The 18,515-nt window shown below is 33.9% G+C and overlaps 3 protein-coding genes and 1 non-coding gene across 6 annotated transcripts; 2 read left to right on the top strand and 2 right to left on the bottom strand.

Annotated features, from left to right (window-relative positions):
* Positions 1–585: 585 nt before the first annotated feature.
* On the bottom strand, positions 586–5,638 carry LOC111793171 (uncharacterized). Of its 2 annotated transcripts, XM_023674943.2 has the most exons (16): positions 5,320–5,638; positions 5,121–5,218; positions 4,898–4,998; positions 4,724–4,802; positions 4,036–4,096; positions 3,885–3,931; positions 3,666–3,758; positions 3,464–3,554; positions 3,272–3,320; positions 2,884–3,000; positions 2,619–2,766; positions 1,668–1,760; positions 1,510–1,578; positions 1,177–1,239; positions 1,040–1,082; positions 586–892 (listed from the first exon to the last, which is right to left on the bottom strand). In XM_023674943.2, exons 1-16 carry the CDS (start codon positions 5,372–5,374, stop codon positions 792–794), a joined length of 1,308 nt encoding a protein of 435 aa, XP_023530711.1. In that variant the 5' UTR covers positions 5,375–5,638; the 3' UTR covers positions 586–791. The 2 variants fall into 2 exon arrangements, with proteins under 2 accessions (XP_023530711.1, XP_023530712.1); XM_023674944.2 differs by lacking the exon at positions 1,177–1,239 and having other exon boundaries at positions 5,320–5,636.
* Positions 5,639–7,222: 1,584 nt separating this feature from the next.
* Positions 7,223–10,279, bottom strand: LOC111793170 (uncharacterized). 2 transcript variants are annotated; one of them, XM_023674942.2, is made up of 2 exons: positions 10,088–10,240; positions 7,223–9,813 (listed from the first exon to the last, which is right to left on the bottom strand). In XM_023674942.2, exon 2 carries the CDS (start codon positions 9,639–9,641, stop codon positions 7,605–7,607), a length of 2,037 nt encoding a protein of 678 aa, XP_023530710.1. In that variant the 5' UTR covers positions 9,642–9,813; positions 10,088–10,240; the 3' UTR covers positions 7,223–7,604. The 2 variants fall into 2 exon arrangements, with proteins under 2 accessions (XP_023530710.1, XP_023530709.1); XM_023674941.2 differs by having other exon boundaries at positions 7,223–10,279.
* A 1,918-nt stretch (positions 10,280–12,197) lies between these two features.
* Positions 12,198–12,361, top strand: LOC111794141 (U1 spliceosomal RNA). Its single transcript, XR_002815034.1, has one exon. It is a non-coding gene; the product is annotated as a U1 spliceosomal RNA (small nuclear RNA).
* Positions 12,362–14,602: 2,241 nt separating this feature from the next.
* On the top strand, positions 14,603–18,292 carry LOC111793524 (protein NRT1/ PTR FAMILY 5.8). The gene is made up of 4 exons (XM_023675449.2): positions 14,603–14,765; positions 14,832–15,049; positions 15,933–16,492; positions 17,398–18,292. Exons 1-4 carry the CDS (start codon positions 14,684–14,686, stop codon positions 18,236–18,238), a joined length of 1,701 nt encoding a protein of 566 aa, XP_023531217.1. The 5' UTR covers positions 14,603–14,683; the 3' UTR covers positions 18,239–18,292.
* Positions 18,293–18,515: the final 223 nt, after the last annotated feature.

Below are 18,515 nucleotides of genomic sequence, written 5' to 3'. Positions count from 1 at the left end.
TGTCCCGATATTTGAAAGAGAGAGTTTGAGTAAGTACAAAGATAGAGAGTATAGAGAGAATATTTTCTCACACTACTACTTTTTGACTTCACTCACTTTTTCTAACTTGCTCCCTTCATAAGACACACTTCCTACTTATACACATAGAGATCTTTGAAGCCCAAACAAATCTCAGCATTTATTTTGACTTAAAAAAAATGTTAAATGTTAAGTACTAATATATTCTCTTTTAAATATCTATTTACAAAGATAATTAGGAACTTTAAGAAGTTTCTAGATAGTTTTTTTTTTTTTTATTTTAACTATGAAATTTTGAAGAAAAGTTCAAAAAAGAGTTCAAATATGACAATATATATTAATAGCGTGCTTAAACCGTTAGAATATATATAATGTACATGGGACCACGAATATATATATACAAACAACGTATAATGACCAATTATATATATATATATGTATATATTTAACAACGACATGATTAAAATAAAAAATGAAGTCGAGGTGGTGTATGGAGAATGATCTGGAAAGAAACTACTTGCATACAAAAATAGGGAGAGAGAGAAAGAGAGAAGGCTTAAAATCATATGAAAAAAGAGGGAAATTGGCAGTCACTGATATTGATATCAAAACATGTTGCAATAATAATATATAGGATAGAACTCAATATATATGGCAAATTGAAATTCTGGAGGTTAAGAAACTAATGAACCAGTGGCCTGAAGTCAGACCCATGGAGTGGAAAAATTGTTTGTAATTTTAGTACAGAGAAAGAGAAGAGAACGGTGAATGGGTTATAAAATAATCTCCTCAAGTACGCTAAGGTTGAGGGTTTTATTTGGGAGGACTATGCTGTTTGTAACCACAACTTCGTCTTCAACAATCACAGCTTCACCTGTAAAACACACCAAAATTTCCATATTGCCCACTTTGATTTCAAATCCACAAGCCTCAGTTGGATACCGATTTTTTTCGTCCATAAACCGAGCTCTTAGTGAGAAAAATTAGTAAGAAAATAGTACAACAAGTCGAGGATACGTACCGAGGATTGTAATTCCAAGCTTATCATTGTAGTCCCCGTTTGCCTGAACCAAATAAGTTCAGTACACAACTCAGCCTTCGAGTTTAAAAGCACTAAATTCGTTTTTTCTTTTTAGTGGAAGGATTCAAACCTCTAACCTTTTGATCAAGAAGCCTTGAAAAGAGGAACATCATTTTTCTTGTCATGTTCTTATAAATGATCTAGTTTTTAGGAAAATGAAGTTCAGATCCTCTTAATGAGGCTAAAAGAAACATAAAAAGATTCACCAAATGGATTAAAAAGTTGCAGGGTCCAAATGAAGCCAACAAGATCTGGAAAATAAATAAATGAAGACAAGCTACTGAGAAAAGGAACTGTTCATCGACTCAAAGACACTACTTTCAATGTTTAATGTTTAGATTAACCATCTAAAGAACGCAAAGTAGACTGAAAACATAAGAACAGGATAGTATTAAGTTTACTGTACTTGCCTGGACACGTGACCATTTCCCGATTGATGACTTCCATCCAACAATAGAATTTATGACAACAGCATTTTCCTGTCAAAGAGAATGGCATGATTTTCTAATTTTAATGTGAAAGAAATGTCGTATTATTGTTATCCATGATAGCTAAATTGTTTCATTACCATAATTTCAACATCATCCAAGATGATGCAATTTATAAGCCTCACACCAGCAGCCACGCGAACATTAGCAGAAATAGAGACATTGGGACCAATCTGTTCAGAAGGGCAGTTCAGAGTGGGTCAAAAGAAGACCGAGAAACTACCATTATAAACAAGACTTATTCATGGTAGCCACCACAATATAGTTACCTAAAGATGTAGAAAAGATATATATATTTAACTTCCTTGCGAACATTTAATAGTGTAAAAGTGCGGCAACATTCAGCCATGTTAAATAACTTCTTTAATAGAAGAACTGAGAAATAGAGTGTGAAGTTCCATGAAAGTACGAAGTTAATTATAATGCAATAGTATTGCCAATAAATTAGTTATAATTATGATAATTTTCTTACTAGGCATTGATGTGAAAATACACCAATAAGAAATCAAATTTCATTTATTAGATACAAGCAGTGTTGTTTAAATTAAAGTAGTCCTCGGCGGCTTAAGGCTGAGGCAACGAAAGAAAATTCCCAAGGCATACAATAGAAAAATTGAGATGATTTTTTTATTACATACAAGAGTTAATGAAAAAGTTTTTTTAAAAAAGAATTAGAGGTCTTTTGAAAGATTCTTTAGAGAAAACAAGGTTTTAAAAAGATAATTTTAATTTCTCTACAACTTCTTTAAATTCAGCCAAAATGCACTAAGGCATGTGCGCCTTAGTTAAAATGTCTTGCTTCTGTAGGGTGGCACTCTAATTTGGTTTTTTGGAGAAGCGCACCGGTTTCGGAAACAAGAGTTGTAAGAAAAACTGAATAAGGATGAGATGAGAAGACCAAGTAAACAGAAGATAAGTGTAATAATGAACTTTGGAACTAATATTGAACTAGCAAAGTAAAATGAAAATAAATATATATATATATATATATATATATATATGGATAAGCTTATTGATTGAGAAGAAATTACCTTTGCAGTGGGATGTACTTTTGCTGATGGATGTATGTAGACATCGCCAATAATAGTAGCAGTCCTGGTACCATTTCCACCAGCCAAAAGATGGGGAGAGGTTAATTGAAACTGAGCAAGATAAAGGCCCGAACACTTCAAAGACATCCTGCAATGTTAATAAAGATTCAGAAGGCTTGGAATAATATAATAAGTTACAAATAACTACAACAGAGAAAAGGCCCGAAAGGTCGGGAGACGATGAATGCCAAAGTGGTTGCTCTACCCTGGAGTCTTGATTTGTTCCCAAAATTCCATGGTCTCATATGTATATAAGCGTTTCTTTCCAGCAAGGGGGGATAAAATATCTTGATCTAATCTCACAAAGTCTGTTGGCAGGTTCCTGTTGAAAGAAATATAATGGAAAAGAAAAGGTTACAAAAGCAAGATCTGTTAAGAAACTATCGTAGAGAATTATAATTAAAAAGCTAACTCATGTACTCAAAATCTAACTAGTAAGAGTTTATAAACATGAAACTGATCATCGACACCCAAATCAAACAATTTTTTTTAAAACATCTAACAATGTGCATATTGGGTATTACATTTTTGTATAACATTGAGAGATTTTCAAAATTTGTAGGCAAAAACAGACGATGTGGTGAGTAGCTAACCTTGTCGCAGATTGTAGAGCTTCAAAGCTGGAGACACGTCGTAGATTTGCTGCAATGAATAAAAATAATTGATACTCGATATTTAGCATTCTAAAAAATATTGGGGAAACTATATGTATTCTGCAAAATTTTGTAAATACAAGAGTTAAAATAAAGTTAAAAAAGTATGGCATCAGTTTACACTGCTACAACCTCTGCCTTCCCGATGAATCGAGACATCTTGAATGACACCAAAAATTTCCGAGGTAAATACATATACACCACAGTTTATTAAATCACTCACCTGCAATTAATGAAAAATCAGTCTTTAAGAACATAGGTATTGAAGAACTTGGACAACTGATTAGGTTTGATAAACTTTAAAAAAATAAAAAAAAAACGCAGCACGTCGTACAAAAGTCTCAGGTTTCTCTGTGTAATGCAACAGCTCATTCGTGACCGGATCAGCAACCAGTGCACCAAACTGATTAGCAGATTCGGCAGAAACCTGTACGGGGAGTCAAATACGAGCATAAATCCAACATACTGCACTAAAATAAATATAATGTTACAGCATGTGTTACTTTTTAGCTTCATAACATGTTCTTTTGAAGGCCATAAATCATGTACCGACCTTGTTTACTAATATAGTTCCCATCCCACCGTATCTCTTATGTGCCTCTGTAGGGTAGAAAATAAGAACACCACTTTACTATGAATATTCAAGTAAACAGCAGAGGAGAAAAAATCGGTTCCTACAAAAGATTACAAGTTATGAAACTCACCAAGCATGTCTGGAAGCGGAAAATTGCAGCAAACATCACAATTTAATAGAAAAATGTAAGACTGCAAAACATAACCAAACACGTGAGAACTTAAATCGCAGTAGAAAATGTCATAATGCCAGAGGAATCATAATCATTAACATAGAGCATAGAGGGGAGGTCAAATGCGTCTATACCGTGAAATTGGTTGTGTCTATTTAGTTTATGTTATTTAGAAATTTTCTAATAAGTTTCTAAATATTTAGTTGATTTGTGTAGGATATTAAATCATAGATAGAAGGCCACCATAAACTCAACTCATTCCCTCTTCTTTTTCTAAGGCCCTTATGACCATTTGGCGAACCCATGATGGCTACGATTTCCTAAATGTTCTAACTTTGTATCTAACATATTCTCATTATAAAGATTATGTTTGACATATCACCACACGATCATAAACTAATAGTAGGAACTTGTTAGACACAAAATTTAAAGTTACATGTTAGATTTTAGAAAAATTACATGAACTAATTACATAATCTAAGATCTTAAAGATCAAACTTAGTATTTTAGCTAAGAATTATACACAAAGAAGTTCATTCCTCGCAGACTGAGAAGCGCTAAGACGGTCCTACAGCTCCATACAACTCCATACAACAGGACAGGACAGGACAGGACATGAGTAACAGACAGAGCAAAGATTACAAACCGGGCTGTCTTCCAAGATAATATCTCTGAAGTAATAAATTCCTCCTGCCGAGCCATGTGGTTTATCCTCCTTCAAGTACCTAAGGCCAAACACAATCAAACAAGCTCTACCACCTCAGAACGATACAATTACGAGCGATAACTAACTCAAGTTCATTGGATTAGCAGCAGTCACCTCACTGGCAGTCTCAACTCATTGGACAATGAAGAAACGTAAAGAGCAAATTCCCTCTCCTCATAAAATCCAATAAGAAAAATTTGAGCTAAATTCGGTATCTACAAACACTCCACAATTCAATGTTCATCATGTAAGTTCACATCCGGACTAAGCAAGAATCAAGATTCAGCAGAAAACTAACACCACAACTGTTTCACTTTCAATCAGGCGAAAATCTAACCCGTTTGCAAGCAGAAATAGGATGATGAACCATCGGTTGACCAGCCAGAGGGAAGAGAGGCTTCGGAGTATTGAATGAAAGAGGCCGAAATCTAGTACCTGCAGAAAAACACACAAACAATAAAATCAAGTAGTCAAACAGAAGAGAACTTTTTCGAATCACAAGAAAACAAATCGGAAAAGCGAAATTCCGTTCGTACCTTTAGTTGGACCGCCGACCATGATAACAGCAACCACCTTCTCCGAGCTCTCCATAGTGAGAGAGAGAGAAAAAAAAAAAAAAAAAAAAAAAAAAAACCTAGATCCTGTGCTTCAAATCTGCAGGTTTTAGGTTAACGATTGAAGCTCCGCATTTGACTGCAAATCGATTGAAAAAAGCGCTCAGAATTGGTGGATTTGATCTTGGTTGAGTAAGGAAGAAGAAAAGTGAAGTGACGTTCCAAATCCCAATCTTCTTCACTTTTTTTAAATTTTAGTTCGTAGAAGAACAGATCTGAAATCAAAGCAACGCTGCCGTACGTTACGTAATTGATAATATCTATTTCATTCATTATACGAGAATTTGATGGGATCTCCATTTTTTTTTTTTTTTCATGTTTATTATTGTTTTAGAAAAATAGTTAATTTAAATTTTTCATTTTTTAATATAATATTCATTAATAATTTATAAATAAAAAAAATCATATTAGATTAATATAAACACCATGTTCTACTAACCTAATTTAAAAAATTCAAATTTTAATATTACATTTTAATCATTAAAAATCAAAATTAACTCATTTATTTTTTTTCTTTAACTATTTTTTTTTTTAAGATTTTATTAATATATCTAAACATAAATTTTTTAAAATTATTGGAATCCAAATACTTCTTAAATATTTTAAAAGTTAAATAATATAATTACCTCTAACTCTAAATTTTGTATATTACTTTTAAAAAAATACCAACTTTTAACCGTGTTTCAAAAACCTCTTAAAGTTTTATTTTAAAAGGGTATTATATTTAAAAAATACTGCTGAAAATGTAAAGTAGCACTAATACTATACTATCCTCATAGATTACTCCAAATTTTTAACGTTATTTTTGAAAGTTACTTTTGAAATAGGGTATTCATAGTAATAAATTTTTTTATTTTTTTAAAATTAAAATGTATTTTTGAAGTTTCTAAAAATGTTGGAAAGTATTTTAAAATTTAAGGGTATTTTTAAAATAAAATGATATTTTCTGAACCATTTTAAAAGTTTAAGCTGAGATAAAGTATTAACATTTTCCATCCAAAATAATAAAACTATTTTTTTAACCTTTTTTAAAAAAAATTTTAGTTTAAAGATATTATTAGAAACTTGCAAAATTGAACGATTAAAAGGTATTTTGGGTGACAAAATCCCAGCTAAGGTTATTAGAAACTTAATTTTTTAAGTATTATTATTATTTTCTTTTTTAGTTTAAATGGCTTTAAAATTTAAGAATTGAACTTAAAACTTTAAGTTATTCAAAAAAATAAAAACTTTTATGCCTCAGAAGTCTCAAAAAAAAAAAAAAAATTTGTTCGACAATGTATAATATAAATTTAAACTTTTGAACTTCAAGACAGTTGTATAATACATTAAATCGTCGAGATATTATCATATTTATTTTTTTTCTTAATTTTTTTAGTTCAATAATTATGGGGTGAGATATTAAACATAATAAATATTTTAGTCTCCCGGGTTGAAATTGTTGATTAAATTGTAGCATATTTTAATTTGAGTTTAGCGTATTCAATAGACTTTGGTTGATTTAGCACGATGTAATAAATGTATGAAGAGTTGGTCAACTCTTTAATACGTAAATACTCTTAAAATGTTGTGGAAGATTATGAGTAAAAAAATGTTATATTTGTAAAAGAGAATTAAAAAATGAGTTTAGATGATGATCTACATCTACTTTCCCTTTATAATGATTTCTTATCAAATCTAATTAAAAAATCAAATATTTTCATAATTATTAGAGGCTAGATAATATGGAACAAGTTTCAAAACTCTGAAGAAATTTAGAGTTAAAAAGATTATCATTTAAAATACAAATTTAACTTGAGATCCTAAACCGATTAACAAGTATGCAGATTCGAACCTTTGAGCTACGCTCTTGTTGACTCGATTGACCGAAAGATAATTATGAGTATTTCGTGTTCTTCCTGTACATCCTGCAAAATACAATCTACCATTTGAGTCAGTATAATAGTGTAGAACAGGGATCCAACAAAGAGCCATCACTCTCTGGTTCTGCCTAACATGAACTATATCTCCTCCTTGAGCTTGACAAGATGAACCAATTCAGGATCTTCACATTCATTTTCAGAGCTAGAAGAGGGATGGATAATTTACTCGACTCTGTCCGTGTCGGTATAAGTCCATCAGCTGGCATTGTAATTATGAGTATCACGAGCAACCAGATCGTCCAATAATCACACGAGATGACGAAAACAATGTCGAAAGGAAGCTTGTCAAGATACTTGCGGATCATACTCCAGTTGCAATGTCAAGTCATTGATTCCAGCATCATGCAGTATCTGTTCGACCTTTGCCTTTGTAGAAATCTTGTCAGTTTCGGTTGAAACATGAAGCTGGAGCGTTCCCACAACGTCGGTGTTAGTGAAACTCCAAACGTGCAGGTTCTGAACATATTGGACTCCTTGTATCTTCATAATTTCATTCACAGCCTCTTTTAGATCCTGCTCGTGCGCCCTAGGAACTCGTTGAAGCAAGATTTCAGCAGAGTTTCTGAGTAATGGAATAACTGAAGCAATGATCATTATAGAAATAAATATGGAACAAGCTGGATCGGCAACTACCCATCCCTTGTATTCGATCAAAAGGGTTGATATAACGACGCCGACGCTTCCCATGGTGTCGGCCAATACATGTAAAAATATCCCTTCCATGTTGTGGTCAATGTGGTGATGGTGGTGCTTCTTCTGATGCACCTTCATCTCAGCAGGCTGTCTATGTGAACTTTCTGAAACACCATGAGAAACGATCTTCGGCATATTGGTTTCGACCTGAGAAAGATGGCTGTGTTGGTCATGTTCATAATGATGGTGAGAATGTTCGTGGTGATGAACATGATCAAGATCATGATGGTTCGTATGGTTGTGATCTTGATGACAATCATGATGGTTACTGAGGTGACTCTCACTACAAACTTCGACATGACTGTGTTCACGATGGACAGTAACTGAACTTTCACGACATTCCTCGGTAACAGAGATCTGATTCTCATGCTTCCTACAGCTATCATGTTCATGCTTGTCATGACGGTGAGAGTCTGCGCACGAGTGCGAGTTCATATGAGAATGTGAATGCGAGCATGATCCTAATCCACCATGGGCATGATGATGCTCTTCATGAAAGAATACCAAACCTACTATATTCACAACCAGTCCTCCAATGGAAACAGTCAATAAGCTGTTAGTAGATATCTCCTGTGGGTCCAAAATTCGCTCGAACGACTCCAATACAATGAGCGCCCCGACCAAAACCAGGAAAACAGCATTAGCATAACCAGAAAGAATCTCAAATCTCCCTCGACCATAGTTGAATCGATTGTTCGCAGGCAAACGTGAAATATACGAAGCATACAGTCCAATAGCCAAAGCAGCACAATCAAACAACATATGGCAAGCATCTGATATCAGCCCAAGACTATTGCTCATAAAACCAGCAACAAATTCAACAACCATATAGCCAGTGTTGATCAAGAGGAAAAGAGCAATTTTACGAGACTTCCGCTCGCTAAGAATGTGATGAATAGGTTTCATAACCATTGTCGTAATCGAAGCAGACGACTCAACCCCAAGCTCGAGATAGTTCAGGTAAACAGGATCCAAATCTCGTACCGCCACATACAGTAGTAATCCACAGAACAACAATCCCCAGAGGGAGAGCTCAGGAAAATACAGCAATTCCAGTATAACAGTACAAACAAAAGTGACTAGAAATTCAGTCCTAAAATCTTTTGAACTGACTAGTTTATCATCACTATAATTTTCATTCAAAAGCACCCCAAAAACAACAGTGTTTGCAAGAGGCCATGCCAGATTTCCAAAGGAAACACTCTTCCCCTCCGCTTCAAACATGAACATACTAATTACAGCAGGCACAAAAAGGATAACCGTCGTGAAGAACAGTGAAATCAATCTAACTCGTTTCTGACCTAATTGCCTGATAGTTCCCCACTTCATCGAAATCCGCTCATAATAACCCAAAAATCCAGAAAGAAATGGAAGCAACATAGGCCAAATTGTCATGCAATTCTCTCTTGGAACAACAGAAAATCCATATTTATCAATGAACGAAATTGCAAAAGGGAAGCAATCAATTCGGTCCCAACTGATCGACAACAGAAACAAGCCAAAAAACAAGGACAGAAATCCACGAACCTCAGAGGATCGACTTCGAGACCGATCATTCATAGTAATCTGATTCCGTCCTTCGACCATGAATCGAGCCGCCACGTTCCCGGTCAGTTCAGCAAGAATCATCGCCGCTGTTCCACAGTACAACAGCGCTTGAAATCGAAGAAGAAAGACGACGGCAAGCAGAATTGACTTAGCAACCAGAGTTTTCAGCTGCGAGTGCGAAATCGAAGACAGAGAGAAAATTCCTCGATTCTGCTTGGAATTTTGAAATTGGAAGTTGGAAGAGGAAGAAGAACTGGTAAAAAGAGAGAAAAAGAGAGTAAGAAGTAAGGACAAGAGAGAAACCAAGAAAGAAAAGGGGAAGAGAGAGAAAGAAGGGGAAGAGCGGAGGAATGGGAGGAGAGAATAGAGTGATCGAAGCGAAAAGAGAAGCAAAAACAGAAATGAAATTGAGCTTTTGCTGGAGGATTTCGGATAGAGGCGGCTCTTGGAGGGAGTGGGCGTAGGGGTTAAAGAAGAATAGGGGAAGAGAGGGAAAGAAGGACGAGAGGACGCAGTAGATACTTCACCGTCGCGCGGCGGAATCGAGAGACGGTGAGGCCTCTGATGGTCGTGATGGTGATCGGCCATGGATTCCGACCTCCAAGCAATCTTCAGATCCCTATAATGACGCCGGCCGATTCGGAGGTGAAACTTGGAAGAAAAGTCTTCTTTCTCATAAACGGAGGCTCTTCTCCGGAGACTGTATTATTTCTAAGGACTCCGACATTTTTAGCCAAATTTAAAATAATGTATTTTAAAAGTAAAATATATTTTTAATTTAAACTATAATAAAATATAATGTATTTTAATAAATATTTTATTTAAATCACTCTTCAGGGCCGAAAAAATACAACCACATGATATTTTATAACAGTTTAGCGAGTTTTACTTTTTTTCCTTCGGGTAGGATTGGATGTATAGTATTTATCTACACATACAACGACTCATATACATACCTCTAGACCTAACTATAGGTAAGTTACAAGTTACGTGTTATTCGTGCATCAATCAATTCATCCAACCAAACTTGCACGAGTTCTAACAGTAAGCTCACTTATAGTTGACTCAACTTGGTGCTCCTAAGTTTGCATTGGCTAGATGTTTCAAAATTTAGGTTCACGCGATCTAGTCTCACCTACGATATTTAATCCATTTAGAAAATTGAGATTAGAGCCGGTGAGCCAATGTCAGTTACTTATCTTAAAACCAACCTTAAATGTTATAAATTGTCCAAATCGGTAGTTGTATTAACCTTTTCTTCCGTGTCCAAAATGTTTCTCCAAACGGTCAGGTCAAGTCAAATCAACAAAGCTAAAAAGATTTTTTCCTCCTTTGACTATATAACATATATTAAATTAATTTCAATCGAATATATATTTTTATTTTAATATAATTATATATTAATATTTAATATAATTATTCACTTAAATATTAATTTCAACTCTTAAAATCAAATATATTTTCTCTTTTTACCTTTAATATATTCACATATATTAGATATTAATTAAAACTAAAATTTTAATTTAATTAATCCATTTTTATTCCTTAACTCAAATTAATTAAAAAAACATCCATTTTAGCCCCTTTTTATTATTATTACGATAATAGTGAAAATATTAAGAAAATCAGAAAACATCAAGGTATATAAAATCATAAAAAAAATAAAAATATTGTGGTAGCGACCAAAATGGATCAATTTTTTAATCTATATAAAAATATTATTTAGCTAAATGTTTGAGGGTCTTCTAGAATGTCTGTTATTACGAGACATGTTTGCACTTCTGTAGAATAAATAAGAGAGCATGTTCGGTTTAGATTATACTCTAAGATATATGTCTCACTAGATTTAGAGTAAAGGGAAGATTATTAAGATTTATGTTATAAAGTCTCGTAATTAATTGTTTAATTTTTTATAATAATTTTAATTATTTTATTTATAATTTAGTATTATATAAAGTCATTAGTGCATTTTAACCAGACACAAAGGTTCAACTAATAACTATCTTTAGTATATTATTTAAGTTAACGGTCTAATATTAATATTATTTGCGTTGAGTTATAAACTTATTTAGGTTGAACCAAGTACAATTTTGTAAATTGAGTCGGTTCATGTTTTTCTTAAAACTAGACTGTGTTGAATCGAACAAACTCAAATTTATAGTTATTTTTAAAAATACAGTTGTAGTTACTTGTACAATTTTTATTATCTATTCAAAAACTCTTTAAAATAATTTCAGACTATTCTTATTATAAATTAGAATATAAATTTTAATTAAACGTGTGTAAATAAATAAATAAATAGATGTTTTACGGACTAACATTTCACTTTCATTTAAAAAAAATTCGAATAAACAATATAAATAACTCGAACCAACTTAACTAAAAAATTTATGATTAATTAGATTGAGTTCATTATTTAATAAGATTGGTTGAATTAAATAAGAGTATATAATCCAAATAATTGAGTTGAGTTTAAAAAATATGTCGAGGCATAACTCAACCCACGAACATCCTACTTGAATACCTTTCCAAAAGGGTGTAAAACAAATTATTTCAAATTTTGTCCCACATCGAAGAGGATGGAAAGATGAGATGCTGGGACCGTGTATAAATAGAATTGGAGGAGTTTCGTTTTGTTTACTTACCTGGACGGGGTACATGAGCGATCAAGAGGGCTCATAACCTGGGTCGGTGACCTCCATTGCACATTGGGGAGGGGCGCCCGCACAAGGTCTGCTCACAGTAGCAGAGCCTACGTCATAATTTGTGTCAGTGGGGGCCTGCGTTCGCGCGGCCCTGCCCCAATTTATAGTTTAATATGTTTCAATTCTTTATTTGTCCCAAATTAACCGAACAATTCCTTGCAAGAAGATTAGGCGAATTTCATTTTCGTTGCTTTATAATTATATTTATAATTTCAATGTTTTAATAATATTTCTTGCAATTACGGTTACATTCACTTTTACCTGTGTTCATTAATAAATTAATTAATTAAAAGTATCCAACGTCCATTTTCTAAAACTTTTCTAGAGACCTAAGACTAGGACTATTGCTTCGTAGGACCTAAGACTAGGACTATTGCTTCGTAGGCGACACAACAAGAATAAATAGGCTCGTTAGGACCTAAGACTAGGACTATTGCTTCGTAGGCGACACAACAAGAATAAATAGGCTCGTTGGGAAGTGAGTGCTGACACTATCAGTGCGATTATGAAAAAGACTTTATTTTAATTATCGATGTGTTAAGACTCAAAGTTCAAATTTCATAGACTTATTAGATAATTTTTAATCTAAACTTTTCCACGAACAAAATATACACGTGTCGGATTATTAATTTTTTTTTATCTTTAATCCTTTTTCTCATAAAGATTTTCCATTAGAGGTTTGATTGGTGGAAGCACCCATCACAAAAATGAAAGTGAATTCCATCTCATTAAACCACCTCTCTCTTTAAATCTATTGTTTTTTGCATTAAAAAAGCCTTGTGTTTTTTATGTGTGCAATGTGTGTGCCTGCCTGAGTTTCTCGTGTGCCCAAAAACATTACAAGTAATCTTCATTTCTAATCCATCCGTTTTTTTAACATCATTTTTTAGGTAAAAATTGGAGGGTTTGGTCCGAAACGACGCGTTTTATGGTAATTGTGGTGAAAAAATTTGTTTGTTTAGAACAATATCCCAAACCCATATACCCATTTGCTAAAACTTTTGTGTATTAGAAAAAAAAAATCATTTAATATCTCGAACTCACCTGACTATTCGCTTAATTTTCATTCAGCAACTGTATACCATAACAAAAAATATATTCAATAAGACTATATTAACATGTGTAATTTAAAATATTTTGTTATAATTAAAAAAAAATCATTTGTTTAAAAATATTTGTGAGTTTTAAAAAGTTTTATTATTGATATAAGTATTTTATTTTAAAATAACCTACAAAACACATTTTAAACTTATTAAAAAAGAAATTTAAAAATACTTTTAGGGGTAGTACACGTTTAAAAAATATTTATGAATTATATTTTTAAGAATAATATTAAAAAGTTTGAAAATAATCTATAAAACTTTACGATTTTCGTCTATATTATTGATCATAAAAAAAATTTGAAAAGTAAATAGCGTTAATATTAATTTTAAAACTTCGAAAATATTTCTTTTAAATATAATACTAACGATAAATGTAATTTTTAACTTTTTAAGAAAACTATATTAATCAAACTTTAAAAAAAATTGAAGAATATTTTTGAAACACTGATAAAAAGTTTAAAAGTATTTTCTATTGAGTAATTTTTATTTTATTTTATAGATTTTAAAAATTTTAAAAATATTTTATAGAGAACATCTTAAGAATATTTTTATTAATTTAGGTTAAAATTAATTCCAAATCATTGGAATAAAATTATTCTTAATTCCTAGTAGGAAAAATTATCACCTAATTAAGATAAAAAAAAAAAAAAAAAAATCACTTAAATTAATAAAAAAAAATTCTCTCTAATTCATATTAATTCGTACCTAAACTTTCTACTAATAAATGATCAAAATAGGCATTGGAAGTGTAGATTCATCAAGAGTTGGTGACAAAGCAAGGAACAACCCACCTCAAAGGGTCCACGTGGCAGGTGACATGGCACGTGGTGATGCATCCTAATAATCAAAGTCAAGAAATTTGAATATGACGTGTATATATATATATATGCATGAAACAAAGAAAAAGAATGATATGATCTTATCTTTATCTTATTAGAACAATATTTCCATTTTTATTTATTTATTTATTTTTGCATATTGTTTTTTTCGTTCGAATAAAAAATATTTTGTTAAATAATAAATTTATATTATATCTTTTTAAAAATAAAATTTTGTTATTAATTAATCTTTTTAAATAAATTAATTTTTAAATGTTTTAAAATTTATAAACATAAATAAGAAATTTAAACAGTTAATAAAGTTTTTAACCATTAAAAAAAAAAAAAAAGGATTTATTTTTGGGTAAAAAAAGATGGGGATTTATAGGTTGGAGTTGTGAGTGTTTTCGTAGCCTTCTTTGCTATCTCTGTCTCTGTTTTTTTCCACCGCCAATTCTCTTGCAACTTCCGAGCTCGAGCTCAAGCTGTGCGCCGCCATGTCGGGAGGAGGAGGAGGAGGAGGAGGAGGAGGGCTGCGGCGGAGACCAAGGCTGAGTGGAGCGTGTATTCTTCTCATAGGTATTTTAAAAGTTATTTATTTATTTTGAAGTGTTATTGAGGTTATGACGGTGGTTGGCGGCGCAGTGGTGTCGGGGATGGAGAGATTCGTGTTCAAAGGGGTGGCGTCGAACATGGTGACGTATCTAACAGAGGTGATGAAGATGGGGAACTCGGCGGCGGCTAAGACCGTGAACACCTGGTGTGGCTTCACTTCCATGCTGCCGCTGCTGGTGGCGCCGCTCGCTGATTCTTATTGGGATCGTTATTCCACCATTTTAGCCTCTGCTTTTCTTTACGTCATGGTACCATCACTTACCTTTTAAAAATTGCTAAGTTCACTGCTAATTAATATTATCTTATTTAAACTGTCTCTGCCTGCTAGGGAGAGGTTTACCTTTCTTCCCCATCGATGTGGGAGTTGAGTTGGTTTAGGGGTGTTTGTGGATTGAATTGTGTCGGATTAAAACATTAATAATAACCCTTATTGAGACATCGAGTTTTCGAACACTCAAGATGACTCATTAGCTCTCTCAAGAGAAATTATTAATATGTTAACTAATTCGACTGAAATTAAAATTTTTAAATACAAGGTGAGCGGTTAAAATTCAAAATGGGTCGGATTTGTTCGAGTTTTACCATTGATATTACTTAATGATCAATATACTTCAAAAATCGCTATTTTTCTTTAAATTTGGTTGAAAATTAAAAAAAAATAATAATAATTAAGTTTTAAGAAATAAAACGTTAAATATGATACATAAAAACTTTATTGGGACCTTCCACAATTTTGCTTCTAGTTTTAACTTCTAAAATTAAATAATAATAATAATAAATAAATAAATAAATAAATAAATAATAATCAGGTTCTGCTTTTGTTATTATTGTGATGGCTAAGAATAGGGGATGCAATCTTTAGCCAATTTTGTCCAATGATATTAACTCTCTTTTCATAACAATAAGTGCTTTGCCTTTTTCCCCCACCTTTAATTTTGGCCATAAAGATTTATTATTATTATTATTGTTTTGAGTTTAATATTATGTCGGGTGGAGATTTGAACCTATAAACCTTCTTGATCGGGTAACATGTTTTGTATAATTTAAACCCTTAATTGGTAATGTTGAGGTGGGTAACTTTTTTAAGTGATTAGATTTATCGTATAATATGATGGATCAAATTTTATGCAGGGGTTAGTTGCTCTAACATCAACAGCATTAGCACGATCATGGTCACCAGCAAACACAACCTCCTCCTTCCTATTCTCGTCTCTCTACCTCATCTCGCTTGGCCAAGGCGGATACAACCCATCTCTCCAAGCCTTTGGCGCGGACCAGCTCGACCACGACGTTGTCGAACTTCCGACTGACACGGCCAAAACACCGTCCTCCTCCGAGCAGAAGCCGAAGAAGAAGAAGAAGAAGAAGAGCTTGTTCTTCCAATGGTGGTACTTTGGAGTGTGTAGTGGCTGCCTCCTTGGTGTGACGGTCATGTCCTACATTCAAGACACATTTGGTTGGGTGATAGGGTTCGCCATCCCCATGGGCGCCATGGTTTGTTCTGTGGCGGTTTTTGCTTGTGGCACTAAGATTTATCAGTATAAGATAGAGGAGGAAGAGGATGGGGTTGTGAAGAGAGGGCTTGTGATCATGGTGGTGGAGCTTGTCAAAGCCTCAGCTTCTAGGCTCGTTTGTGCTACAAATGTTGTTGCCTTGTCTAAGAACAAGCCTCGTGATGATGTTGAGTTTGAGTAAGAACATCTCTATATCTCTCTTTGTTATTTTTCTTAAATTTTATTGCCCATCTTTTTAAAATTTTGATTTCGTTTTTAGAACTCGTGTGAAATTCAAATGTGTTTGTAAGGAAGGTGAAAAACTTGTTTGAAAAACTGTGAGCAAATTATCAAATGAGTTTTTAACTCTTAGTTTTTGTGGCGTTAGCAACCGTGTAACTGAGCATACTGCTAGTAGATATTGTCTTCTTTGGGTTTTTCCTATCGGGCTTCCCTTTAAGGTTTTTAAAACACATCTTCTAGAGAGAGATTTCTACACTCTTATAAAGAATGTTTCGTTCTTCTCCCAAACCGATGTGAGATCTTACAATCTACCCTTTTCGGGACCCAGTGTCCTCGCTGGCACTCATTTCCCAATCGATGTGAGTCATTGGAACATGTCAAGCCTAGGCTAGTCTACAGAATCTATAACCTAGAGCTCTGATACCAACTGTAACAGTTCAAACTCACTGCTAACAGATATTGTTCTCTTTGAGATTTCCCTTTCGAGCTTTCCTTTAAGATTTTTAAAACGCATCACTTCTAAGGAAAGGTTTCCACACCCTTATAAAGAATGTTTCGCCCTCCTCCACAACCGATGTTGGATCTCACAAACAGTTTCTTAATTGTTGACGTGATACGTGTTGACTAATCAACAGGTGATGATTTGACATAGCATTAGAAAAGATGACCGGGATCAAAAAGGGCGAGTAGATCGACCAAAAAAAAAAACTCCTCAACTTACCTATACATTTTTGTCTATTTTTTCTTTCGGTTTAACCCGTCCTTAATTTTGTGTAAAAAATCTTTGAAAATGAACCCGGGAAGAACTTGATGAGTGAGCTAAAGGATGAATATGAAGCTGATTATATGACATTTTGCAGGCTGCAAGAGAGCAAGCCACTCTGCCATGAAAGCTCAGGAGCCATGAAATCCATGGAAGAAAACAGCAACATGATTCCAAAAGAAAGATTATGTGTGGCCGACAAGGTGAAGCTGATTTTGCGGCTGCTACCAATTTGGACATTGCTTCTAATGTTCGCTGTAATATTCCAACAACCAGCTACCTTCTTCACCAAGCAAGGCATGACAATGGAGCGGAACATCGGCGCCAACTTCAAGATCCCGCCCGCCACCCTCCAGAGCTCCATCACCATCTCCATAATCCTCCTCATGCCGTTGTACGACAACGTTTTGATCCCGATAACCCGCCTCTTCACCCGCACTGAAAAGGGCATCACTGTCATGCAGAGGATGGGCATTGGCATGTTCCTCTCTACCATTGCCATGATCCTCGCTGCCCTCGTCGAAGCCAAGAGGTTGACGATGACTAAAACCACATCGTCATTATCGTATGCGCCACTTAGTATCTTCTGGCTGTTGCCTCAGTACATAATATTAGGAGTTTCAGACATCTTTACAGTGGTAGGGATGCAAGAGTTCTTCTACTCAGAGGTTCCCGTGAGCATGAGAACGACAGCATTTGCGCTGTACAACAGCGTGTTCGGTGTCGGGAGCTTTTGCAGTGCGATAATGATATCAATCGTGGAGTTATTGACAAGTTCGGATGGGAGGCCGAACTGGTTTTCGGATGACATGAGCAAAGCTAGGTTGGACAAGTATTATTGGTTGTTAGCATTTTGCAGTGGGTTGAGCTTTGTATTGTATGTGATTTGGTGTAAATGTTGCAGAAAAAGGATCAGTGAAGAAGAAACACAATATTGAATTTGAATCAAACTTCATGAGTTTGAATGGAATTGTGGAGTGAGGTTCTAACTAGTTTTTCTGTTCACTGTTCACGGTTTCGAACTTCGAACCTAGCTCACCTTTTGATAAAGAGTATAATGTTTTAACCAACAGAGTTATGCTCGGGTTGGTTAACTTGCTACTTAACTGGTAGTTGTGATACTAATGTGGGGTAGGCATTTCAACAGTTGAAAGAAGCTTTCGATCACTACAGAGAACTTATAAGATAGCTAACCACTATTTATAACAGCCCAAG

This window comes from Cucurbita pepo, chromosome 4 (genome assembly GCF_057944985.1).
Source record: "Cucurbita pepo subsp. pepo isolate OVF chromosome 4, ASM5794498v1, whole genome shotgun sequence".
Lineage (NCBI taxonomy): Eukaryota > Viridiplantae > Streptophyta > Magnoliopsida > Cucurbitales > Cucurbitaceae > Cucurbita > Cucurbita pepo.
This window is presented reverse-complemented; position numbering and strand designations above follow the sequence as displayed.

What these genes read in the sequence shown, in the direction of transcription:
- LOC111793171 (XM_023674943.2), bottom strand. Translation starts at nt 5,374, where the DNA reads ATGGAGAGCTCGGAGAAGGTGGTTGCTGTTATCATGGTCGGCGGTCCA. An exon ending in GAGTTGAGACTGCCAGTGAG is followed by an intron (nt 4,803 to 4,897) that starts GTGACTGCTGCT and finishes GTTTGGCCTTAG; the next exon opens with GTACTTGAAGGAGGATAAAC. An exon ending in GGAAATGGTCACGTGTCCAG is followed by an intron (nt 1,240 to 1,509) that starts GCAAGTACAGTA and finishes CCTAAAAACTAG; the next exon opens with ATCATTTATAAGAACATGAC.
- LOC111793170 (XM_023674941.2), bottom strand. Translation starts at nt 10,148, where the DNA reads ATGGCCGATCACCATCACGACCATCAGAGGCCTCACCGTCTCTCGATT.
- LOC111793524 (XM_023675449.2), top strand. Translation starts at nt 14,684, where the DNA reads ATGTCGGGAGGAGGAGGAGGAGGAGGAGGAGGAGGGCTGCGGCGGAGA. An exon ending in AGCGTGTATTCTTCTCATAG is followed by an intron (nt 14,766 to 14,831) that starts GTATTTTAAAAG and finishes TTGGCGGCGCAG; the next exon opens with TGGTGTCGGGGATGGAGAGA. An exon ending in CGTGATGATGTTGAGTTTGA is followed by an intron (nt 16,493 to 17,397) that starts GTAAGAACATCT and finishes GACATTTTGCAG; the next exon opens with GCTGCAAGAGAGCAAGCCAC.